At 44.4% G+C, this 27,109-nt stretch overlaps 1 protein-coding gene across 1 annotated transcript in view; it reads right to left on the bottom strand.

Annotated features, from left to right (window-relative positions):
* Positions 1 to 23,099, bottom strand: part of NMNAT2 (nicotinamide nucleotide adenylyltransferase 2) — a 77,466-nt gene extending 54,367 nt beyond the window's left edge. Inside the window, exon 1 of the mRNA XM_032779467.2 lies at positions 22,919 to 23,099. Within this exon, the coding sequence (XP_032635358.1) occupies positions 22,919 to 23,003 (85 nt within the window). The 5' untranslated portion in view covers positions 23,004 to 23,099. The remainder of the gene's footprint in view (positions 1 to 22,918) is intronic.
* Between the last annotated feature and the right edge of the window lie 4,010 nt (positions 23,100 to 27,109).

The following is a 27,109-nucleotide window of genomic DNA, read 5'->3' as shown; positions in this document are numbered from 1 at the left end:
GACCTCCTGTATAACACAGGCCATATAATCTCAGCTGGTGATTCCTGCAGCCTGTCCATATCTTGAAGACATCTGATTCTGATAGAGTGAGTGTTCAGAACTTTCAAAACATCAGGGCCCTTTGATGGGTGTCAAGCTGAGCTCCCCAGAACAGGCACCCCAAATCACTAGTCATTTTTTAAAATCTTGCCCATTAGAAACAAACTTTTCACCTCCAATGAATATATTCAAGTGAAGGCTTAGCACTGCCCAGAAATGCAAGAAAACATTTGTGATGCATTTAACTTGAACTAGAAAGTTATTCACAACTTTCTATAGACATGACAGTATCTTTGGTAGCATACATCATTTCAAATCTTGTTAATACTTAATTGTCCTCTCTGCTTCCACAGAATGCTACACTATTATGAAGATGCACACAGTATTGTTCTGTGCTTGCTTGTAAAAATTGCTCATTCACTTTTTAAATTGGACATGATTATTTATAGAGTTCTGTGCTGCTCTAAAAAAACATATAAAAAGACGAGATCCGTGCTTCAAACAGCTTGCAATTTAATAAATACAGATCATGGGAAATAAATGCAAGAAGATGCAGGATATAGACACTGAGAAAAGCCAGTTATTGGATTATAAATCTATGGAAGATTAAGATTGAGGATGACACTACAATATTCTTAGTTCTGCCTATGGTCTGCAACAAGTCACTTTGCCTCTCTGTGCTTGTTACTCCTCTCATCCTTTGTCTGTCTTGCCAATTTAGAATGTAAGCTCTTGGGGACAGGAACTGTTTCTTAGAATATGTCTGTACAGCGCCTGGCACGCCATGCCCCCAGACTTAGCTGGGGCCTCTAGGTGCCATTGCAATATCATATAATTATACTACAACACAGAAGTGCCAAGTGAAGGTTCCATTTTTAGGGCTTAGTTTTCTAATTTTCCATGTATCAATTAAACAGCATTTCCAAATGTCTGCATGTTTCAGTTCTTTAACTGGTAAAGCTTTTTCACTGCTGCTTTTGTACGTAGGCACTAATTTAGTAAATTTAACAGAAAGTCAACAGCATTGATGGGTTGGGTTATTTATAGACTGGCAGCAGTTTGACTGCATGAGGAAGGGCCATCTCTGGAGATAAACACTGGAAAGCTTCACTAAAAATGAAGTGGGTGATAAGGAGATATTTGAAGGGAGAGATGGGACTGACCGAGATGTCAAACCCCTACTAACTCTGAGGGAAGTTTGGATTCAGACCCAGATTTGGATCTAAATTTCATAACTTGAGCCCATCTCTAATGTCTCTTCAGGACTGCATGGTCAAGACTTTAGCATGACATGGGGACAAGGTTAAGTTCTGTTTATGCTGCAAGACAGAAATTGCTTTGACTATGTTGGGTCAATTGGGTTATAACCGTCAGTCTCTCCAAGATGGTTGAATTTATACTGTGGGTGGGTCCCAACACAAAGTTCCAAGCACGGTGAGTATTTCAGGTACCATGTGCTGAGTAACAACATGAGAGGACTCCATGTTTCTAAAACTAAACTAGCTCTTTACTGAGAGAAGGAGAAGCTGCAATTGCAGCCAACATTCCAGCCACATGTACACAGACTGTCTTGTTGGTGCCTCCTCCAAACTCTTCCTTCCTGCAACTCATGCTACTCCCTCTAAATTCAATGCAGATGGCCTCAGCGGGGACCTTGAAAGAGGTGTGAAGCCTTGAGTGGGAGAATGGTGCAGGGTGAGTGTGGTACTGATGAGGAAGCTGGGAATCTCAGGTTTCAGTTAAATGCTATAATTGAACTATTACATGTGGAATGTAATGGACTAAATGGGATTTACTTTCTCACTCAGAGTTCCCAAAGTATTTCCTCATCTCTCTAGCCTTCTTCCATTTACATCTGCACTTCCAGTTAGACACATGCAGTATCCACAACGTGGCACTGGACCATGGGGAGTCAAGTGTAAGAACCTACAGTTATTCAACACCTCCTGTCAGTTCTCCATCAGTGGTTCAATGGCAGCAGTGGAACTGGCAAATGGCCTCTTGTCATAAACAGATAGCTAACGGTTAATGTTTCTTTTACCTGTAAAGGGTTAACAAAGGGAACCAAACACCTGATCAGAGGACCAATCAGGAAACAAGATTTTTCAAATCTCAAGGGAGGGAAGTTTTGGGTGTAGTTTTTTGTCTCGTTCTGTTCTCTCTAGTCTTGAGGGATCACTCTATCTCCAGCGCTTTCTAATTCCATTCCAAGTGTGAGTACAAAGTAGAGTAGAGTAAATAGCTTATATTGTGCGTTTTTGTATTTAATGTGTGAGTTTTGCTGGACTGTTTTTAAATTGTATTTCTTTTGGATAAGGCTATTTATTCATTTTTTCTTTTAAGGCAATAGAACCCTGTTTTATAGTCACCTTGATAACAGAGACCATTTTGTCTTTCTTCTTTTTACTATAAGCTTTCTTTTAAGAACTGTTGGATTTTTTCCTAGTTGGCGCTCAGGGATGAGTCGCCGCTCACCAGGGAATGTGGGGAGGAAAGAAGGACGGGGGAAAGAAAATCTCTTGTGTGTTAGAGTTACAAAAGCTTGCAATTTGCAGGGACTTGAGTAGGATGAGAGAAACTATCTCTCGGTTGCGGTTTCAAGGAATTGAAACAGGGTGATCTTCACAGGTCATCCAGGAGGGAAGCCTGGGAGAAAGTAACGAGGTCGACAAGGGGAGAGTTATTTCCCTTTGTTTGTGAGACTCAGCGCACCTGATCTTGGGGTCCCCCAGGGAAGGTTTTGGGGAGACCAGAGTGAGCCAGGCACTGGAATTCCTGGCTGGTGGCAACGCTATCAGATCTAAGCTGGTAATTAAACTTAGAGGACTCATGCTAGCATCTCATTTTCTGAACTCTAAGGTTCAGATCTGAGTAGGGAGCTATGACACCTCTCCTGAATTGTTTTCTTTCTCTAGGAATTGCACATGAGCTGTGATGCTCCTGCACAGAAAAACATATCTCTTTTCCAAAGTAAATTGTTCTTAATGCTCCAAACAGTTTTTTCTACATAAATAAATAAAACAGCAATAAACCTTGCCAAGGTGTTCAATAGCCTATTGGGGAAAACATTCAGCCTTCTGCCTCGTAGCGCTCCTAAGGTGTGCACCAGTGCCCCCATAATGCACACCCTGGTGTGATTTAGTGCTTAAGTAAGTGCTAATTCATTGGTGGGGGACATGTCACAGAGCTGGCTAAGCAAACACGTTGGCCTTCCATGCTGTGCCTCAGCCTCAAGGTGTTGATGGAGAGGTGTGACAGCGATGCCCAGAGTTTCTTGGATTGATTAAATCCTGATTCCATCTGAAGTGACAGGTCACCTTTTGGCAATGATCATGAGTCACCAGCCACAGTTAAGAAAGTCAGAGCTTTTAACCCAAACCACTGTCCACTAATAGTGCAGAGCCTTCAACCTGCACATGATGAGATTCCACAACAACTCCTTAACCCTCAGCTTTCAGCTCAGCCCCTGCCTCTGCAAAAATTTGAATAGTTTAGGTCCTGAAGCCCTTGGGTAAAAGCCTATATTAGAAAATGCCAAAAACATCTGTGCATGTCCCTTTCCTGGGAAAGCGCCATCTGTGCTCTACGCCACTCCAGAGAATGACCTGTGACATCTTTGTCCCTCTCCTCTTCCTGGGATGGAGCTAATCCACCTGCTGCCATCCCACCTCAGACTGCAATGCTATCTGCTGCTTTAGAGGAAGAAGCAAGAAACTCCACAGTAGACAGTTACAGGATAACCTGCCCCTGGAAAGCTTCCTCCTAAACCCCACTAGATAGAGGCTGGTTTATGCTCTGAAGCAAGAGGTTTTACATCTTTTTCCAAAACTCTTGCTTAGTTTCTTTACATATTTGCTGGACTAGCTGTGGATATTTCTGTCTAATCCTATTCTGAAGCCTCCTAAAACTTGTGGCCTCAATATCATATGGCAATGGGTTCCACAGACTAACTGTGCATTGCTTTAAAAGGTAGTTTTAGGAAAACAATCCACTGACTGACATCTATCCCTGGAAGGTCAGCACAAAGCTCAGGCCACCTAAGGCCCCATGGTCTGGAACCTAGACCTGCAGAGATGGCAGATCCAGGCTGTTACTCAGCAGCAGCTGTAACCACCTTGTGCTCCACTTCCCAGCACCTGCTGTGGATACAGACCATGGGAAGTTCCGTCTCAGGGGTTTGCCAGACTGCAGCCCTATGGTTCCTGTTTGGCTCCCTGCCCTATGTAAACCCAAGGGGCGTTCCAAGAAGTGTCCAGGCATCAGGGTGGATCTTCTGTGGCTTGCCATGACTGTTCCTGCTCTTGAATTCCTGGTTTGACCTCAGCTTGATTTGAACTTCAGTGTCTGGCCTGGGACATCACTACGAACTCCTCTACTATTTCCAGCCTCAGGTTAGCCCCTGCTCTGACCTTTGGCCCTGACTGCGCTTGTTGGGACCTGACAGTCCTGCTCCTGATCCTAACAAATCCCCATGAGGCCCCTCAGATTATATAACCTTGAGAGGTAAATTCTTCACTTATACTGGTGTTTCTCCAGTTCACCTTTACCTTCTTCTACTTTAAATGAATGCTGTTTATTTTTGCCAGTTTTATTTCTAGCAAGATCACTGAGAGGAAAGACTGATCACAGGACACACTGCAGGGTTATAAAAGATAAGTGATCATTTAATGCAATCTAGATAAATAAAGTTTCCTGCTTCCCAGATTGGAAAGTACTGGTTATTTATGCATTGATTTTCAGTCATTCACACTGAGCAAGTTTAAGCATCAGTGTTTCAGCTTCTCTGGCATTTCTCCAGTCGCATGCAATTTACATGATTGAAATCAGACATTTTTGAGTTTAGTTTTCAAGGCCTGATTTCATATATTATTTGCTTTGGGGGGGTTTCAGGCACTTTGAAAACTGACACACACTCCCAGCATTTATTCTTTACATAGGAATGTTTCTAGTTTGATTGGATTTATGAAATATCCTGCTGATGGAGGTGAAACTAAGATGCACTCAACACAGTGCTGTTCATTAAAAAGATACTGTTAGGTCAAACTTGATCTAAAATGTAGGTTTTATATAATAAAAACAAGAATCATTTACAAAGACTGAGACCAATAGAAAATGTTTCCATTATTTAAACTTGTTTCCATAGGCAGAGTTTTCTTTAAAATAAATAAATAAGTCCCTGCATGGTTTATAACCAAAACATTACATCGTTATGCCAAGACATGGAAACCTGAAAGTAAAAATGACCAAGAATTGACTCTAAACAAAAGAAAAATTAATCCAGTGGAACTACATCTCTGTAATTCTTCAGATCTCTATACGAGAAAGAGAGAACCCACTCAATGAATATATCGAGCTCCCCCATCACCCACCATTTGGTTCTAAGAACGTTTCACTGTGTAGATCACCACTGGTGGTCTATGGAGCATTCTTTTACAACTCTGGACCCAAAACTATTTTGACTTTGAAAGAAGTGACAACTTCAAATAAACTGCACAAGCAGTGAGGCGTGAATGTGATTTTTTTAAAATATTTTTTCAGAATCTGTTATCCTAGGTATTTTTTGTAATACAGATAACTTGTTTGTGTAAGAATATATTCTTTTTTAACCTGATGTCTTCTCTTGAGTGAGGCTTAGCTGCTGTGGGTGCCTTGGGAAAGTTTGACCTCAGATAAGGAGAGGAGTTACTAGTGGAATAGCTGATCCCAGGCAAAGAGACTTGCAAAGTGATGCAAATATCAGAGTGGGCCCAAGGAGAAGTAAGGATGCTGGAGGGTTTCAGTCTTAGTTAAAATAAGTTACACCGAGGATTGTGAAATAGACATTGCGTTGTGTACACAGTGTGGTCTAGCAGAGAGATCTAGATTCTACTTCTGGCCCTGCCACTGACCTGCTGTGTGACCTTGGCCAGGCCATTTCACCTCTCTGTGCCTCTATTTACACGCTCACCTTCTGACTGTCTTGTCTAGGTAAACACTGTAAGATCTTCAGGGCAGAATCTCTCTCTTATAATATGTCTGACCAATGCAAGCTCCATGGGGTTTTAGCTCAGTACTAAGCTTTACAATAATACAATTGGATCACAATACACAGTCAGTGTTGCACCGCCCCCTACTCTCTCTCTGACCAAGAGCTAGGAGAGAGAGATTACAAAGGGCTAGATTGTAACATTGCACTCCATACGCGTTATGAAAATATGCTTATAAATGTGAATATGATGTAACTGGAATATGCTTCATGCAAAAGGTCTCTTGTAAGGTATTATTGCAAAACTTATCCTCTGAGTGTGTTCATCCTATTTGCTTGCATGTATTATTTCTATGTCTGGAGTTAGGGTTCAGCCCCACTACCACTTCCGAGGGGGGCTGGACTCTCCTCATCTGTAAAAACACCTACCACCCTATCATAAGCCTAACTCCCAAATCTGGACCTTAGCGTCCAGAAATCTGGGTGCCTAGCATGAACCCTTCTAAGCTTAATTACCAGCTTAGCTTTGATCTCGCTGCCACCATCCAAAAATTCCAGGGTTTTGGCCTCCTCTGGTCTCCCCAAAACCTTCCCTGGAGGGACCCCAAGACTCAGAGACTCTGAGTCTCACCACAAAGGGAAATAACCCACTTCCCTTCCCCCTCTCTCTCCCACCCAGACTTTCCTCTCTGGGCTAACCTGAGAGTACTGATGCAATCTCTTTACATCACAATACCAAGAAGCATGTCTCCTTTATTCCACAAAGAGACAAACCCCAAATACAAGGAAACAGAGATGATCCTATCTCTTCCCCCTCCCACCAACTCCCTGGTGCTGCAGAGCTTACCCTCCGTAGATCTAACACAAAGAGAATTCCCTCCCCTTCGTTCCTTAACCTACCCAGAGGGAAAAACTCAAACAAGTCTTAAAAAGAAAACTTTATATAAAAAGAAAGAAAAAAGACATAAGAATATAATCTTTGCATCAAGTGACAATACAGGGCTATTGCTTATAAGAAAAATATGAATAAACAGTCTGATTCAAAAAGATATCCAATTTGAAACATTCCAGCAAGCTACACACATGTAAATACAACCAAAACAACACAAAAGCCTATATTGTTTTTCTACCTGTGCTTACAATTTGGAAACAGAAGATTAGAAGATAGAAAGAACCTTCTCATAGCTGAGAGACAAACAAAAAGACTCAGACCCCAAAAATTCCCTCCCTGACTTTGAAAAATCCGGTTTCCTGATTGGTCCTCTGGTCAGGTGTTTGGTTCCCTTTGTTAACTCTTTACAGGTAAAAGAAACATTAACCCTTAGCTATCTATTTATGACACACCCAAGGTGTTGGAAGGCTTAATTCAATAATAAAGATAGTCGTGGTAGCATCTATGTCTGGTCAGTAGAGGACAGTCTGCCACTCGAGGGAACGTGCTCTCTGTTTCCCACTTAACCCACAAAATGCTTATTGCAAACTAGATTTCACCTCTGTATGTCTTTTCTTTCTTGTCTGATTTCCAAGGAGGGTTAGGAAGGCAGCAGCTGCCTGGGTCTGGGCTGTGTCCACACTGCAAGTTAAGTTGTGACCATAGCATGAGTAGGCAGACCCATGCCAGCTTTGATGTAACTAGCCCAGGTGACAATAGTACTGTAATGTGCTAGTCATCTGAGTACAAGCCTGCTGAGGCACCAGGCAGGGTATATACTAGGGCTGGTAGATCACTCTGAAGGCCCATGCTGCTGTGTCTATGCTATTGTTACCCATGCTAGCTAGATTAAAGTTAGCTTAGATATGCTACAATTATACCTTCACTTGCAGTGTCAACATGCCCTAAGATGAAAATCTGATATGGGCTGTATAGCTGGGCTTAAATGAGCTCATTAGTACAGGACACTGGTGATGCTCTGACAACATCTAAAAGCAAGCCACGCTATAGCAGGGTGCAATCAAAGCAGCATAACTTGAAAACAGACCTGCAATGAATCGTTTGGATGTTAACACTGCAGATTATGTGGGTTGAAACATTACTCTATAAATACCATAGAGAAGAACAGATTCTTAGCTGGTGTAAATCTGCATAACTCTGTCATCTTCAGTGGAGCTACACCTATTTACACCAATTAAGGATCCAGCCCAGAATCTGCATCATGTGGCTACATTTTATTTCAGTTAGACTCTAAATACCAGTGGCAAAAACAAGTTATTTGGCAAACAGAGAAGAATGTATTCCAGCTATTTCACAGCTCCCTTTTGAAAAGATTGTTACTGCCTTGGCTCCACAAATGTATTTAAATGGTAAGTATGTGAAAAGAAAACCTGCTGTATGAGCATTTTCCTTTTCCTCCCTCTGGAGTAGCTTCTTTTGCTTTACATCAAAAGTCAAACCACGTGACTGAAATGGGACAACATCCTGGCCTGATAGCCCAGAAGAGGCTGTGATGCACAGCTCAGCCAATATCAGGCTTGTCAAATTGTCAGTAACATTTTTTTCTTAAATTCATCTTTTTTCTCTGGCCTAATTTCCCTTCTTAAGCATTTCTAGTTGTTTTAATTTTTGAGCCATTGTATCATACCAAGGGGAGTACTTTGTAGCTTCTGGCATCTGTGATATTATTCCTTTAGGCAGATACACAGCTTGAGCACAGGAGTCTGAGAAGCAATGGATTTACAGTCCCAGGCCCTTGGCCATGGCAAAGGAGTGCACTGGACAGCTTGTGCCAGTGGGGTGGTGTTCAAAGCCAATCTTGAGTTGGCTATGTGTCAGGCTAGTGCCCCAAAGACACCCAACAGGCCAGTATTGTAGTTGGAGTACAAGGCAGCCCTGGCTGTGCTCCCTCTGCCAGCTGCAGGGATGGGACTGGAAGAGGAGAAGCTTGCTGCACTGGTTCTGCACACCTGCGTGATCCTTCTGTGTCAGCTTTAGTACTGCTTTGCATCCTCTGTATGGGCGGCCACAGCGCAAGGGAGAATCTGTGACCAAGATCATAATGTGTGCATCAAGGCGATTTCAGTCAACAGTGCTTTGGCTAGGAGGGAGCTGGTGAAGAAAGGAACAATAGCTGCAAGCCCCAGTACTGGCAGGAAAATGGAGTTGATTTAAGACTAAAACAGGCGATTAAAAGACTAAAACAAAAACAACACAACTTTATGCTTGGGGCAATGAGCAGGAAAATGTATTATGCATTTTAATCCTAGACACCGATAAAAACAAAAATACCAATGAAATGAAATGTACACTTGCTGTGCTCAGTCCGGAAGAGCAGCAGCAGCTCCTGGCACGTGTGGCTGGCTCCAGCTCGCTGCTCTGGGGATTGCAACCCAGTGCAGAGGGTCACAGCGTCACTCATGTTTCCATTGTGAAAGGGGCCAATGGGCCAAATTTCAATGAATGGCACTGTGACCGAGCGGGTGGGGCTGCAGTGCCACTCTGCTTTGGCCCAGTGGCTCCTTCATCAAGAGGATGCTGAACCAAACCTTAGTAGTGCTGTGATCTGGCCTGCCCCAGGTCGCAATGCCACTTGGCTTGGGAGCCTTCTCAAATGCGGGGGTGGGAGAGCAGGACAAACTTCCCTGTCAATGGTTTGCACTGTATGTAAGGTGCATACAGCTGCAGGCAATCTGCCTGGGCCAATGTGGATTTGAAAACATATCACCTTGACTTTGAAGGGCCAAATTTTAGCTCCTCCTATGTGTGTGAGTCGTCTTACTGAAATCCATGGGACTGCTTACATAAGGGAGGTGAGCACGATTTGAACCACAGTGGCTTCTACTTCCCAGATTGCCATACGGTAGCCCTGTCATCTTCTATACTTCAATTATTTGTATTACAGCAGCACCTCAGAGGCCTACGTGGGGCTCTGGGCTCCATTGAGCCAGGCATTGTACAGACAACTATCCCCGCACTGAAGAGCTCACCATGTAAATAGCCAAGGCTAGCAGAGGAAATAGCAATCAGCTGACTTGCCCAAGGTCATGCAGTAAGTCAGTGGCTGAGCTGGGAAAAGAACGTCTGTCTCATGACTCACAGTTTAGTGATCTAGCCATAGACCCCACTGCCTCTCATCACTTTCACCTGCTACCTATTGAGTCAATGTTGAAACTTGAGAAGTTGCTACAGTGACACACTGGAGACTTGCTGGCCTGTCACCACAACCCTGTCTCCTCTAATGGGACAGTTCAGCAAACACCAGCTTTCTTTAAGAATCTATCCCCAGCCCCTGCTTTCTTCAGAAGAGATTGTTGATAACATCTTTGCACCAAGGAAGGCAGCTGGAAGCAAAGATTTTCCTTTCAGACTCACAGACCTAGCTGCAAGATCTTGGAAACAAGCGGATTTCTTATGCATTCCCCGTGATGCTAAGGCACAGTAAAATGGGCTCTCCTCAGGGAGGTCTTGAGCTCAATTAGGGCTGTTGGATTTCCTTCCCAAGCATACATTGCTGTGATTCAGATGCTGAGCAATTCCTGATACTCTTCCCCTGGGAAGGAAGAATCCGTTTGTATGCAAAGGGACGTTCCTCCTTGTTTGGATTTTCCTTTTGCCAGCCTATCTCCCAGATCAGGAAGCAGCATGAATCTCACTGCACCCCTATACTGGGGTGAACTCCTGGGCGTCACTCATGGTAGCATCCTCCAATGACAAAATGCATTGGTGTCTTAGGATTGTTCTGCCTTAGGGACCAAAAGATAAAACTGTATCTATGAATCTTGTGCTCAGACCCATTGCAGGAAACCAGCCCCTACTGGAAAGAGGGAAAACACAGGTGAGCACCAGCCAAATCACTGAATCACATCATCTCCCAGGGAGCTGACTTAAGACTAATAGTTTTAATAGCGCTGCTGCTTAAAGGGGATTGGAATTCTGCCTTGGGCCTGATTTTTCAGAGGTATTGAGCACATGCAGGAGTTCTGGGGGCTGATAACACCCCTGAAAAATCAGGCCCCTAATCGGGAGGATGCCTTTGAATTCTGAAGTGGACCTTCTGTGTATCTGAGTCCCATGCTGATTTGTCTGCTCTTTTTAACACCTTCCAGTCTTTCCATGGCTGCTGGGGACTGTTTCAGCTGCCTGGTCCTGGCTCATACCACACCAGTGACACACGCAGAGGAATCAAACCAGGCATCTCCTTACTGCCCCGGACGCTGGGTCGGCAGCAGTTGCAGTCCCTATTCCAGTGCAGTTAGTGCTCTTAGTGGGAAATTCCTTCTTGGTCTGAAAGGCCATTCACTGAGGGCATCGTGATTCAGAGGAGTTTCTTGTAAAACTATGAGGAGTGCAGCTACAGTAGGGGACCGGGAAGCCAGGACTCCTGGGTCCTCTTCCTGGGTCTGTCCCTAGACTTATTGGGACCTTAGGTTAGTCATATGGTATCTTTGCCCTTCCATTTTCTCAGCTGTAAATTGGGGCTAATACCTACCCAATGGAGCTGTGAGACCAGTGTCTGTAAAGTGCTTTGCTAGCCTCGGATGAAAGATGCTCTAGAAGTACAAAGCATTATGCTTGATTATTGGTATTGCTTATTATTTGTGCCTTGAGCCCTCCACCAGAGCAGCTCCATTGTGCTAGGTGCTTCACAGACATGCAATACGAGACAGTCCCTGCCCCAAAGATTTGACTCTCTCATCTGTCCTCACAACACCCCTGTGAGGTAGGGCAGTGCTTTTATATCCCCATTGGAGAGATGGAGAACTGAAGCCTGGGTAGATTGTGGATTGCCCAAGGTCACACAGAGCAAGGACTTGAATTTAGTCCCAGGCCAGCACCCCTACACACAGGAATATGTATAATTAATCATACAAGTGAATTCGTTAGTTTTCTTTGCAACATATGGGCTCCCCTTATTAAAACATAACAAACTAGCAGCCAGAGCTGCGTAGGCATACTAATAAATGGCAAGTATTTTATAAATGAACTGGGGCCTTTTTCTTTTCTAATGAAATTATTGGGTTACATTTCTCGAGTTGGGGCTTATTTTAATCTTTTTATTTGAAAATGAGATCCAGTCCTTCCCCCATTCTGTTAAATGGTGGTGTTTTAGACAGGGCCATGGTCTATGGAATGTAATAAGCACTGCAAAATATTTAACAGCGCGTAAATATTTTAGAGAGACCCAGGAAGGGTTAGGGATGGAATTTAAGCTCTGTGAGGCATAAAGAAGACAAAGGCTTGGGCCGCAGAAAGCTACAGAAGAGTGCTGGAAAAGAAAGAGTCTATTGCAGGGGAGAAGAATGTATTAATCTTAATTCTTAGCAGGATGGCAGCACCTAGATCCCTAGTGTGCTAGGTGTTGTATAAGTGCAGTGACACTCAGTGTCTGTCCCGAACAGCTTGCAGTCTCACTAGACAAGACAGACACAGGCTAGGAGGGGACACTCAGGCAAAGTTGACTTACCCAAAGTAACAAAGCAGGTCAGTGGCAGGAGCAGAACCCAAGTGTTTGACTCCCTGCCTAGTACCCTGGGCACTAGACCATGTTGCCTCTCAAGGACCCTTTCCCTCCTCTATCTTTGTGTGGTGGAGGAGGCCCTCTGAGCAGGGACTGCCCCCTTTCTGCATAGAAAGGGGACTATCACCTGCAGAGCACTGTCCCTCTTTCCCCCCAGACCCAGCACAATGTACTCTGTGGGCTGGGGGCTGTCCAGGGAGGAGAGATGGGCTGGGCCAAAGTGAGTATCAATCTCCCTTTTGTCCCTGTGGAGTTTACAGGAAATGGCTAATATGGCCTGGGTCTAGAGTGTCTTTTCCATGCAGCCCCCTCTGCAACAGGGGGTTCCCCTTAAGGGAGAATCTCAGGATAGGTGTGGCCAGGAGTCCCTGCTAGAGTGGCACTAATGGAGCTGCTAGGGACTAGAGCTGGCATAGAGATAAGAATGGTGCTGGCCTCCCACTGACCCTGGGATCTCTGCAGACCCCAGAAAATTGGAGGACCTGGAGGCGATGGTCTGTACCATGACAGAGCACACACTCCACATCCCTGCCTTATGGAATGTGTGAGGGAAGCTCCATGAGAGATGTTTGCAAAGACTTCCTCCCCTGGCTCCTGTCCAATGCATTTTACCACAGGGAGGGGTGATCCAATGCCATCATTTCCTATGACCAAATAAGGCTTTTTAGTTATTATTGGCCTGAGTCTGCTCGTGCTTACACATGCGCAAGTCAGGTTAACTCCACCACTGTTCAGAGCGTGATGCCAGTGTGAGTAAGACGAGAATCAGGACCGCTGGTTTAAATGGCCATACAGTGGACAGCTTTATATACCGAACACTGTTTATTCTAACTGTGTCTGCACCATAGATGTGCCTGCCACCTTGAAATGCAGACAAAGACGGTTCCCCTTGCCCCAAAGCGCTTACAGAACCGCTATTCTCCAGGAAAGTATTAGAAATCAGTTACTTCCCAGCCAGAACAGACTAAAGCTTGCAGTGAAAAGAGAGGAAGGAAGGATGCTACCATGCAGTCACCCTAGACTTATACAGGTTGAAGAAGAGATGCTTGGACAATTTTCCCGCCTTTGTTGGCTACGCTAGACAGAAATCTGATGCATTAACTAGGAGTAGAATCATATGCAGGGTGATTACATGCACAGAGTTGGACTGATTTCCACATAAGGGGGGGTCGAGAAGGAAATGCTCCCTTCCCCGGGGGACATTAGTAAGGGCCCTGGGGTTTCACCTTCCTCTGGAGCATTGAATTGGGATCATGGGTTGGGCATATCCCACACCAGCAATTTCCAGTGTCAACAAGGGGCCATGGGAATTGCTGGAGCTCTGGTCCTTCCCATTTTTTCTACATTGTTCTCTGTCATAGTTTTCAGTGGTTTCGATTTCAGCGGTGGTTTCTCCAAAGCCCCACTAATGGTACACCCAAAGCAGTGTAAGGACACCATCTCCCTACACTGTTTGTGTGTCTGAGTCTACACTCTGTTACCCCACTTTATTTCCACTGAACTAAAACTGGTGCATCAAGGTGGAGAATCAAGCGTATCTGTCTGTGATGTACCCAATAGCTGCTAAAGTCACATTACCAACTACAGCTCTATCGATTGATTGAGATAATTTTGTATAAAGGATTCAGAAGTGAAATGCAATGGAAAGACAAGTCAGCCTGACAGAAGCTTTTAGGTCTTACTCACATATTGCTGAGGAAAAAAAATCTCCTCTTTTAGGTTTCTGAGTGCCCTTCATGGGATGGGAATTTTGCTTGTGGTCATGTGCAGATACTATCACAATTGAAGTGAAAGTAGGAAAAGGGAAATGTTAACATCTCGTTGATGACATGGGATTTCACAAGCTGTGGGGTTCTGAGAAAAGATCATTTGATTCAGCTGCTTTTGCAGTCCAGTCATCTCCACCACTAAGAAAACCCTATTTTTAAAACTCAAGCAATTAAAATAACAAAAAGAAACTGTCCATCTCCTTCCTGTTCGTTACTTACATAACTTAGTCTCTTTATCTTAAAGCCTATTTACATAATGTAACAGATTCCAGTGGCTCCCCTTCGCTGGTTACTTTGATTACTCAAAGCGCAGCCCGCTGGGATTTTTAATTGCTGGAATTTTCTTTGAACTGTGCTGCAATGGAGTTTTTACTCTAGGCAGCGAAGCACTTCCCTATTTCTTCAGTAAAAATGTTTCAGATCTAAACTTTTGGTGAGGAGATAGCTGGCATGCACTCACCATTAGTAGGTACATAGATGACTAGATATGGGCAGAAATTCACTTCACATTAGACAAAAAGAAAAAATAGAGGGTTGTAGCTGTGATTCACTGCCAATATGAATGTGAACTAGAGGGCGCTATGTTCTGCTCACCACATTGCCTGTGATGCCACAGTCCCAATGGTTTATTTTGTAACTGTCTGGAAAGCAAATGTACTTTAAATGGGGCATGGTGGGGGAGGGCTGAGAGATTCATCTTGGATTTAAAAAAAAAAAAAATCTTTAAAGCACCTAAGCAATGTAGGGCTCTAGACTACCAGAAGCTGGGACTGGATGACAGGGGATGGATCATTTGATAATTGCCCGGTTCTGTTAATTCCTTCTAAACTATCTGGCACCACCCACTGTTGGAAGACAGGATACTGAGCTAAATGGACCAATGATCTGAGTTGGTATGGCTGTTCTTATGCTATTTTGTAAGCTCCTAAGAGAAAAGCATTTCCCTCTTGCAATAACAGGGTTGTATCAAATATAATCTTACAATAACTCAGCCTGCAGGAAATTAGTAAAGTCATGTGTGTATGGATGTCATAGATGTAATTAAAACCATGGGTTAGTTAGTAAAGTCTCACCAGGAAAATCTGTAGGAGAAGGTTCTGCAGGGAGGAAGGAAAATGCACCAGGTTCCCCTTGCAGTGTTCTCCCCAAATCACTCCGTCAGGGATTTGCCCCAAGCACATGGACCAGGCGAGCCATCCACAAATCCTGAAGGATAAGGAGAGACCTGGGCCTCCCACTGGGACTGGACCTCCCTGTCCCCAGGCAACTGGGTTTCATTGGACCCACACTACCCGGGGCATCTTCCATCAGTGGCTGCCTCTGGAACTCACCATGAACAGGGCTTTCACGGCCTAGGGGAAAGGCAGGGAGATCAGAATAAAGCTGCATTAACTTTTACATGATTTCCCTATGGATTTAGGGGTGGACAATATATACACCTGCAACCTATCACCCCCTAGCCCTGTAAAGGGCCTTGCTCAGGATCCAGGGAACTCAGGAGGGGAGGGTGCTGTGGAGGCAGCTGATCCTCCCACCTTTCTGGCTGTAGTATGATGAGTGGAACTGAAAAAAGAGGGTCGGGTTTCAGGAGGAGACCAAGTTTGGTGGGTCACCAGAAGCTGTGGAATGCAAGCTCAGGCCAGGTTGCTACTAAACAGAGTTCTCTTACTCTACAGGTAATACTGCCTTCTATGCATGCTCAATAAAGATCTCTTTCCTACAACTCTGCCTGTTTGCTGTATCCCTTATGGCTAAGGAAAGACAGAGAGCTTCCTGTAAATCTTGGTCGGGCTAGCTGGCCTCATGCTTTGATACATTTCTTTTCTAGTGTCACATCCTAGATCATTTAACACCTGAATGTACTTTTCACCCTCTATGCAGTTTGTTTACATTTGACTTTGCACTCTGCTGGAGATTTAAACTAGACTGGTGGGTTCAACTTTGGTTTCTCATCAGCTTTGCTTCCTGGTTCTCGTGCCTTAGCAGGTTGCTGTTACATGGGGATTACCTATGATAGAGGGGAATGATTTAATTTAAAAGCAAACACATTCTTGTCAGCTGGATACTTGCCACTTTTTGCATTATTTTGTTAGCAGCGCTGCACAGATTTTTTTTTTTTTTTTTTTTTTGCTCTTGACATTGGTTGTACAGTTTGTCCTTTGGTGGCATTGCTTTGCCTTTTTAACATAAAGGAGGTGCTGGGGAACTGTGATATAGGCAGATCCCCTTCACAGCTGTTGGTTTTCTTGTCTTGGCACCTCAGGGTGTGGGCCATGGCATATCTCTCATTGCAATTCTGTGTGCAGAAGGATGGGGCAGCTGCAATCAGCTGGGGATTACTTAGAAGTAGGCTTTGCCTCAGAAGTTCTGCTTCTTACAGTAATACATATACTGTGCAGAGCTAGGCAAATGCCACACAGTGTTTTGCTGAGTATTAACTTGAAATGAAAACTGAATTCAATTGAGTTCAACGGAACCATCCTATGCATGTGACTAAGGCAAGCAGGTATGGCTTTTAATGTCTAATATTTGAGGTCTTTTCCATTTGTTTTTTACTGAAGGCTTTGTTCTGAGACTCACGATCAATTGCATACTATTGTGATTTTTGCATAGGGTCTGTTTTCATATAGTAATGCCTGTTTTGGAATATAAAGGAAATGTGATTTCACTTAAATTAAAAAGAATCACAAATATCTCTATTCATCTTAGATTTTACAAAACAAGCCCGTCCCTCCCCCTTTGCCTTCTTATAAACAAAACTGAAATTTGGATCCTAAGCGAAGTGGACAATGTTCCTTTAAATAAATAAAATGCAACTCAAACACTGTGACTCAGGCTACACATACATTTCAGAGTACATATAACATTACAAACAATTCAAGGTGTGTTTTCAACCTATTATGGTGTTATTAGAACGACTTCATATGGGTGGGTGCATAGCCTTATACTTCAGCTGCATTATGCCTGCATATGTTGTACACACTTACGTAAAGAAAATTAAACTTGGATAGAGTTAATGGCCTGATCCTGCAATTTACAAAGTGTGGCCAGAGCCGTGCTGAGGTCAGTGGGATTTGCCATGTTGTGGAGAATGTTGTAAAATGCATGGTTGTAACAAAATCACAACCACCTGAAAATCCACACCTGAGGAGGACGCTCCACATTAAACTCAAGTGACTGGTGAAGAAAGGACCCAGTCAACAATAGCACGCATCAAAAAAAAAAAGACACCCTAGTCCTAATCCTCCAGGCAAACTCAGCTGGGCTTTGGCCTGAGTAGAAGACTACAGGATTCAGCTCCACAAGTGAAAGACTGAGTATCAGCCTTTACCTGGCATTTCCTCTTTCTGTTAGTTTGTATTTAAAGCGGATATAATTTTTCCGATATTGAAGAGCAAGTGTTTCCTGTCGGGTTTATGAGGGCCATTTCTTTACCTGAGAGACGAAGATGGTTTCTTGAATACACATTTAGTTAGTTGTTTGGAACATTTACAGAAAGCAGCACTGTTCTGCTCTTTGTTGAGGACATAGTCAAAGAAGCCACAGAAACTAAGGGCCAAATCCTACTTGCCTATCTCACCTGATTACTCCCACTGACTTAGCGGGCTGGCTTCCATGAATAAGATGACCAGGATGTGGCCTTAAAAGCCAAGTTCTGTAACCTTTGCTCACAAGAGCAGTCCTTACTTGCTGTGAGAGTTCTCAGCCCTTACGCATACCAGTAATCCTACTGGGGTAAGTATGGGCTGATGGTTAAGTAAAGGTTGCAGAATTGGGTCCAAATTTATAATGTATTCATAGATTTTTAAGACCAGAAGGAACCTATATGACCATGCGATCTAACCTCCCACATAACACAGACCAAAGAGCCTCCCTCAATAACTTTTGCACCAAGCCTGTAACTTCTGATTGAGCGATAGCATATCTTTTAGAAAGATACCCAGTCTTGATTTAAAGACTCCAAGTGAAGGAGAATCCATCACACCCCTATATAAGTTTTTCCAATGGTTAATTCCCCTCACTTTAAAATGTGAGCATTATTTCTAGTCTGAATTTGTCCAGCTTCAGTTTCCAACCACTGGATCTCATTCTACCATTTGCTGCTAAAGAGCCCTTTATTAGCAGCAATCTTTTCCCTGTGTGGATACTCAAAGACCTTGATCAAGTCACCTCTTAATTTTCACTTGGATAAACTAAATAAATTGTTTGTTTAGTCTCTCACTAGAAGGCATGTTTTCCACACCTCATACAATTCTTGTAGCTCTTTTCTGAACCCCTTCCAATTTTTCAACAGCCTGTTTGAAGTTTGGACACCATCAGTGGACACAATATTCCAGTAATAGTGTCAGTAATCCCATAGTACTAGAAAGGTGGTATACCTTATGTATATTTGATATTCTCCTGCTTATATATCCAAGGATCGCATTGCTCTCTTAGCTACAGCGTTGCACTGGGAGCCCATGTCCAACTGGTTATCTACCATGATCCCTAAATGCTTTTCAGACTTGCTGTTTTCCAGGATACAGTCCCCCATCTTATAAATGAGACTTACATTCTTCGTTGCTAGGTGTTTGACCTTGCATTTTGCTGTGCTAAAACATATGTTGTTCAAATGAGCCCACTTTACCAAGTTGACCTGGTCCCATCACTAATGACAAAAAAATTGGTGGAGTGGTAATCTGCAAATTGTACCAGCAATTATTTTATATTTTCTTCCAAGTTATTGATAAAGATGTGGAATAGCAATTGCCAAGAACAGATTCTTGTGGGACCCTGATAGTAACATCCCTACTGGATGACAATTTCCCATTTCCCATTGCTTTTTATGATCAATCAGTTAAATGGATTTAAATCCATTTAATATGGGATCCATTGATTTTTTTTTAAACATTGATTTTTTTCATCAGAACGTCATGCAGGACTAAATGCTATACAGAAGTCCAAGTACATTATGTCAACACAGTTACCTTTATTAACAAAATTTATCTCATCCAAATACCATAACAAGTTTGTTTGACAAGACCTATTTTCCATAAAACTATGTTGATTAGCATTGGTTATATTATCATCCTTTAATTCCTTGCTGACTAAATCTGATGTTAGCCTATCCATTATTTTGCTCAGGACTGATGTCAGACTATAGTTTCCAGGGTCATCCTGTTTACCCTTTTAAAATATTGGCACAACATTTGCTTTTTTTCAGTCCTCTGGAACTTCCCCAGTGATTCAAGATTTGTTAAAAAAATCAGCTATAATAGTTCTGAGCACTCTTCAGCAAATTCTAAAAGAATATTTTTGGGTGCAAGTTATGCACTCATGATTTAAAAACATTTAACCTTAATAATTGCTGTTTAGCATCCTTCATAATTATTGATTGAATAGAAAGTACTACTTCATCATTGGAAGATAGAAAGAATCTTGATGTATTTATAAGTGCAGAACAGAAATATTGACTACTTCTGCCTTTTCTGGACCAGGATTGACAAGTTTACCATCTTGATCTAGTTTTGAGTTATGCCATTACTAGAATTTCATGTGTTCCTGGTATATTTAAATAACTACTTCTTGTCCTTTAATCATACTGGCCACAGATTTATTTACTGATGCTTTTCCTTATCAATCACCTGCATTTACTAACTGCCAATTTGTATTCATTACTATCAGTGTCCACATTTTTCCATTTGTTATTTATTTATTGTTGATTGCATCTTTCATTTTGATTGGAGCATTGTAAGGGTATTTGTTTTTCACTTAATAAAACATTCTTAAACAATTTCCAATTATTCACATTTTTATGTTTAAATATTTGCTCCCATCCAATTTTGCTCATAATTGTTTTCAGCTTTGGGGAATTGGCCATTTAAAATTACCAAGTATATTATTGGTGAGGACTATATTCTGCTTGCACATATAATGGAAATTGATTGTTGTGTAGGTACAAGTGATCACAATTTAGTTTTTAGTTTGGTTATCAATTTATCTTTCCTCATCAGAATGAGGACTAATACTGAACAACTAAGTTAGTCGTATTATTTTGTATATTAGAAAGTTATTGATAACTTTTAGAAACTCCAAGTATGTTTTACCAGCGTTGGCATAAGACATCTAGCATATATCCATCAGACTGAAATCCCCCATGATATTGCACTTTTTTCTTTCCACACATTATTGATAGATGTGTAAGGAGCTGCTCTTTCTGTTCCTTGTTCTGATTCGATAGTATATAGCAGATCGGCCCCCTCTCCCTAGTACCTTGTCTTGTGATTTATCAGTTAGTGCATCGATCCATAAGCATTTCAGGTGCTGTCCTTCCAAACTGTCAGTAATTCTAAAGAAGGTAACACATTCTCTCCCCTTCTGTCCATTCTTTGTTCTAACTCAGGAGTTTCCAGTGATTTTAACATTTCAGTCATCTGAATCATCCCACCAGGTTTCACTAATACAAATCAGAACAAATTCCTTTCAGAAATTAGTGTTCTAATTCCCTTTTTTTTAAATCATCCAGGCTTCTAGCACTTAGTATTTTATTTGGCTCTCTGTTTAGTACTCTGGTCTATCTCACACACAAGAGCTGGAGCTGACACCTTGGTCCAGTCTCACATTTTCCAGACGGATAGGAAATGAAAATGCCACAGAGAATAAGTTCTTAGGAAAGAGAATCTCCCAGAGAATAAGTGCACTCCAAAAGGCATCCTAGCCACATGTAAGGCCATGTTTGGTGTTTGTCTCTGGTTGTGTTGAATCAGGGGAAATTAAAATGGGAGAATCCAAGAGCTTGAAAAGATGCACCAAGAACCTGCTAGAAAATAGTACTTAATGGTTCTCATTATGGTCTGTTGTGGAGGTGCAAACTGAGCATTGATTCCCACTCTTTCTCTGCATGGTAAAGTGGTATAAAAATACTCAAAATACCTTTCTGCCCTGTACAGTAGCTTTGCTTTGAATTTCTTTACACATTATCTTAAATGTTGTTGTTTAAACAAGATCCAACCCAGTTTTGTGGGTAGGTGGATCATTTCAAAGGGAATGTTGCTCAGTTTCTAATGTAAATGGGATGGGGTGTGGGAGGGGGGAGGTATGAGTGTGCAGATCTCTCCAGACCCATATTTAAGAACTTTGGGGCAAATTAAAGTCTAGGAGAGGATTTTTGGACAATAGAGTTGTATATAGAGCCCTGTGTAAATAAAGGAAGATCTAGTGGATTCTTACTCATCTCTAGCTGTATAGATGCACACAATTTATATTGAATTAAAATAGGTTATGAATAGTACCCACATCTACTAACCTGACTTCACTTATGTTTATCCCTTTGGGGAGACAAGGTGGGTGAGGTGATATCTTGTATTGCATCAACTTCTAGAGTGAGAGAGACTAGCTTTGGTGCTTACCCAGAGCTCTTCTTCAGGTCCTTTTGGGAATATTATGGGCCTTTTCTCTAGAGTAGTAGCAGGAACTTGCTCAGTTTCATTAATCCCTCAATGAGATGTTTAGCTACAATGGTGTGTAATCAGCCCTTAAAAATTCCAGGGCTTCCTAACTAACATGACCTTGTCCCCTCACTTCCCTACTCCCACCAAACTGAGTGTGCTTCAATATATCACATATCAGGCTCACCTATCCTGCTCCTACTAGCAAGCAGGACATTTCAGCACCTTCCCTGCGGACAGCGCCCAGCCCTTAGCATTGATCTCTCACCTACCCCTGGCACTTCTCTCCTACTGGCACCAAACAATAGCTGCTGACGCTTTTCTGACACCAGCTAGCAAGCAGTGAACCCACTCTAGGCACGGTGCTCCTAGACCCACAGCAGCAAAGCCTCCTCCCTTCATGCTGCCAGCTGATCCCACACAACCAGGGAAACCCACTCCCAGCCTAGTGCCACCAGCTCTGAGCCAGGCAGGGCCCCTCTCCCTTCCTACTGCCACCTGATCCCAGCCATTCATATAACCCACCCACTCTCCACAGGCACCAAAGCTCAAACAGCTGCCTCTTCTCTCGAGGCCCCTGTTCAGTCTAGCAAACACCCATCTGCCTTTGAACACACCCCCATCCACCCCACTCACCCCAAATCCTGCGCCGCCATGAAATCTTCATCCGATTGACAGAGCCTCTAAAGAATCAACCAATGCCACATCTCCTCCTGCCCACTCCCACCCCCGGGGAGTTCCACACACACACGCCAGATTGATCCCCCTGCCCATCCCACTAACAACAGATTCCTGTCCCCAAAGCCCCTGCAGTTCCCAGCCTCAGCCTAGGCAGAGCCCCTGGCACTGATGGCCCCTTGCCTGAGCGGATGCCTGACAACGAGCCATTGCACCTCCATCCTGCCCTGGGCTCTCTCTCTCACCAGTGACCCCTGCCATGGTCCTAGCCCTGCCAAGCCAGCCACGCAGGGCAGCCCTGCTCACTAGGTGCTCAGGTAGGGTGAGTAGGTGTCTGGATATTAGGGGCTTTGTCTTGTATAGGCAACTATCTCCCCTGAAAGTGTGTCCTCATTTTTCACCCCTGCTACCTGGCCACCTTAGCCCCAGGCCCAGGGCTGGTGCAATCCAGCTTCCCTGCGCCCCGGGCATGGGGCCTCCCAGCAGAACAGGCCGGCTCCGATGCAGCCAGCATCCTCCCTGATGGCCCGGCGCCAGCAAATTCAATCGCACTGAAAAATACAGGGGCCGGGAGGGGGGGGGACTCACCGAACATCTGGATGTGGCCCTTGGTGATGGGGTTGAAGCTGCCGCAGGACAGCAGAATAACGTGGGTCTTGGTGGTTTCGGTCATGGTGCTGCCTTTCTGCCAGCTCGCTCCAGCCTCTTTTTGTGTCTCGATGTGTCTGCAGAGGGAGGAGGGAGGCGAGGCGCAGCCGGCGCTGTGGGCTCCAAGGAGCCGAGCCAGACGCAAGCAGCATCTCTCCCCTCCTCCCTTAACGCTTTCAGAGCCAGAGAGGGGCTGCTGGAGACAGACAGACAGACACAGGGGCTGCTGGAGACACACACACACACGGCCTGCTGGAGACAGACAGACGCACACCCTGGAGAGGGGCTGTTGGTGCCTGGAGATATACTTACTCACACATCCACACCAGACAGGGGATGCTAGCACCTGGGTCACATTCACATACACACCAGAGAGGGGCAGCTGGAGACTGGGTCACACCCCAAATTAGCTGTCGCACCAGGATCTTTCTGGAGCCAGCCAAATTAAAATGCCTGATTAGAGAACAAGTCTAGCCACTCCTACTGCCCCCAGACTCTGGAACCTGGCACACCCCAGTGCATCAGCACCACAAAATTCAGGCCCCAGCACATGACACCTGCCAGAACGATACAATTTTTGCCCTTACCACCCAAGGAGCATGGTATGAGCACAAACTAAGTGTAGCTGATCCTGCTGCACTAAAATATTCCAAACCATGATGTAGCCCAGAGCATTAATGCCACAAACAACCCAACAAACTACATATCTGGCAGCTGGATCTTAAAAATGTTTGGCCTCAGACCCCAGTATGTACAGACTAAATAGAAAACAGGGTCTAGCCCCTCCTACTTTGCTAGGAAAATATGGATCTTGATGCAGCCTGGCCCATAGCCCTGGAAAAACGCACATCTATTACCTGGCAAGATCCAGTGGTTGGAAGCTGAAGCTAGTCAAATTCATACTGACAATCAAGCATAACTGTTTAACCATAGGAACAATTTACCAAGGGTTGTGGTGGATTCTCTATCACTGGTAATTTTAAAATCATGATTAGCTTGTTTTGGGAAAGATGTGCTCTAGTTTAAAAGGAGCTGTTCTGGGCAGGGTCTGTGGCCTGTGTTACAAGGGAGTCAGACTAGTCACTAGATGATCAAAATGGGCTCCTTATGGTTTCGGAATCTGAGTCAATGGATCCTGCCAAATTTTACTTCAAACTCTCCTGTCTAAAGGGGGGTGGGGTGGGGAGGGGACTATAGGAGTTCCCAGTGAACCAACCCTCCCCCCCCTCCTGCTGCCCTGACTTCTATTGCACACTGGCACAGCAGCACCACAATAATATTTATTTTATTTATTTGTATTACAGCAGCACCTAGGGGCTCAGCTGAGAGCAGGGCTTCATTGTAATAGACAATCCAGACATGCTCACACCCCACTACCTCCCCAGAGAAGGGCTGCTGGAGACTGGATTTCCCCCCTCATATACACACACCTGGGAGGGGTTCTGGAAGACAGGCTTCCCCTCCCCCCCAACACCACACAGCTAGCAGGAGCTGTTGGAGATGGATCCCCACATGTATACACCAAGAGGGGGCTAATGGACACTGAATTTCATACACACTCATGTAGCTAGGAGGGCCTGCTGGAGTCGGGGTTACACACAGAACAAAAGGGGTTCTGGAGACTGGATCTCCTCTCCCACCCACCCCCGGGACTGGATTACATTTATACACTCACACCAGGGTGGGCTACAGTAGACTGGATTCAAACACTCACAAATGCTCTCCCCCGCCCTCCCAGCTCAAGAGTATCTCTACCCCTTGAATTCCTCCTAACACCAGGGAGATTCTGTCTGTTGCAAGCAGCTTCCTTCCTCACACAGAGTAATTCTGCATGCAGCTTTCTCTTTCTTGCCCTTCCTCTAACAAAAACATAGATTTCTTTGTGTGTTTTAAGTGGATAGGAAAGCTGTCAAAGTGGAAATAAATTAACGTGCTGGCCAGGTACAAGCTGGGGCGATAATTCCATGGACCAATACCTAGAATGCTAGTCTCCAAAACACAGATAAGGAAGATACAGGACAACAAATTAACGAACTGGTCCCAACTGGAGGGGCTGGAGCTTAGGTGATCTATAAAGTGCCTCCTAACTTGAAAGCAACCATCCTATAAATAGCAGTGATTTGGGAACTGTATTTTGGGCAGCAACTGCATAAGACGAACTGAACACATTGCAAGAACCAGCTTCCCAGATGGATAGGTGATGTATTAATTCTTTCTTTCCTGTATCATACTGTTTTGTTGATGCATTGGCTGAGCTTGGTTATTGTCTATTTGGTCTCTTGAGCATTTTTCATATTGAACCACAAATGTAGTCAGAATCAATCAGCTCTACATTTTTTTAAAGCAATGATGTATTTTAAATGAAATACAAGTTCAGAGGAACCTAAGCCTTCCCTTCAGACCAGCGGGCTAGCGGGACCGAGCTAGAGCTAGATCTCAGAGGCTTCTGCCTTGAAATAACCCCAGCCAGCTAGAGATGCTGAGCCAGTGACCCCAGCAGGGCACCTGCCTTGATGTCACTTAGCAAACTAGAGATATTGAGTCTGTGAAGTCACAGAGGTCCATCTTTTGCCATTAGACTAGCAAAAATCAAGGTACAGAGCCAGTAACCTTCAGCCTTCACATCAGCCTGGCATGCTAAAATTGCTGAGCTAGTGACCTCAACCTGGACCAAGAACTTTGACATCAGACCAGGAAGCTAGAGATACAGAGCAGGGATTGGAATAAAGGGACTTGTTTGGCTGGCTTGAGGGCACAGACCCCTTCCTGATATGTTTATTCTGTGGTCCCCACTATTTTCCTCCTGCCATAGCCCACTACAAGAGGTGCAGCAATGTCACTTCAGCACTACAGCTAGCTGAAAAAAGGGAAATATATTTTGTGAAAAGATTCAAAAGAAATGAAATTTTGTTGTCACTAGGGTGTTATGTAATGGTGAGTGGAGGGAAGTGTCTGCCAAACAGTCTCTCTACAATGGAGTGGTCCAGACTCTAAATAAATTGGGGACCCCTTGGCTTACACTCCAAGTTAGGGGAAAGTTACTTTAGGAAATCTTTCAGAGCACTGCAATTTTATAGGGGTGCTTTTTTCTGTGTCATTCTGCCTTTAAAAACAAGTGTTTTCGTGGCCATGTACCTGCACTGGGGTGATAGACAAGGGAGGTGGGGGAATTCCCATCATTGGAGGTTTTCAAGAACAGGTTGGACAAACGACTACCACGGATGGCCTAGGTTTATTTGGTCCGGACTCGGCACAGGGGGGTGGACTTGATGACCTTTTGAGGTCCCTTCCCACCCTACGTTTCTGTGAAAATGAGAATACATTTTTAAACCTCTAGCTTTTGCTATACATAAAATGGTCATGATTTTTAAGGTCTGCCTTTTCTGAAACTACCAGTTGTTGCTAATTGCTAAATATGTTTTCTGTCACTGGGAGGGGAGACTTCCCTGCTCTACAATGGATCCAGTCTTGTGTTTCTAGCTTTAATGGTTCACGGGGTGTGTGATGGGGGTCCACCCCCTACAAGACTGGAAGGGGTTAAGATGGCCAGGCAGGCCAATTAACTCCACAGGCAGTACCTGGAGGAGCAGCCAGGGAGCAGGGAATTGATTGGGAGCAGGCTCAGCTGGACAGGAACAGGGGGGACTCCCATAAAGCCAGGGAGCAGACAGCAGAAGGGGGCTGCAGGAAAGTAGGCTGCAGCCACTCCCTGGGAGAAAAGAGGTGCATTAGGGGTTAGAGCAGAGGTGGGCAAACTACAGCCCGTGGGCCACATCCGTCCCTTGGGACCCTCCTGCCTGGTCCCTGAGTTCCTGGCCTGGGAGGCTTGCCCCCGGCCCCTCCTCTGCTGTTCCCCCTCCCCTGCAGCCTCAGCTCGCTCCGACCCCAGCTCAATGCTCTGGGGGTTGGGGCTGCAAGCTCTGGCCAGGCAACGCAGCTGCAGAGTGCCTGACCCAGTGCTCTGAGCTCCATGGTGGCATGGCTGGCTCCAGCCGGGTGGCATGGCTGCCTATCCTGGTGCTCTGGGCAGTATGACTGCAGTGCCGCCAGCCACCAGTGCTCCAGGCAGCGCAATAAGGGGGCAGGGGAGTTTAGGCTGGTGGTCAGGGGGCGAGAGTGTGGATGGGGGTC

Source organism: Chelonoidis abingdonii, chromosome 7 (genome assembly GCF_003597395.2).
Source record: "Chelonoidis abingdonii isolate Lonesome George chromosome 7, CheloAbing_2.0, whole genome shotgun sequence".
NCBI classification, from domain to species: domain Eukaryota; kingdom Metazoa; phylum Chordata; order Testudines; family Testudinidae; genus Chelonoidis; species Chelonoidis abingdonii.
Note: the sequence above shows the minus strand (reverse complement) of the source record. Positions and strands in the feature narration are given on the sequence as shown.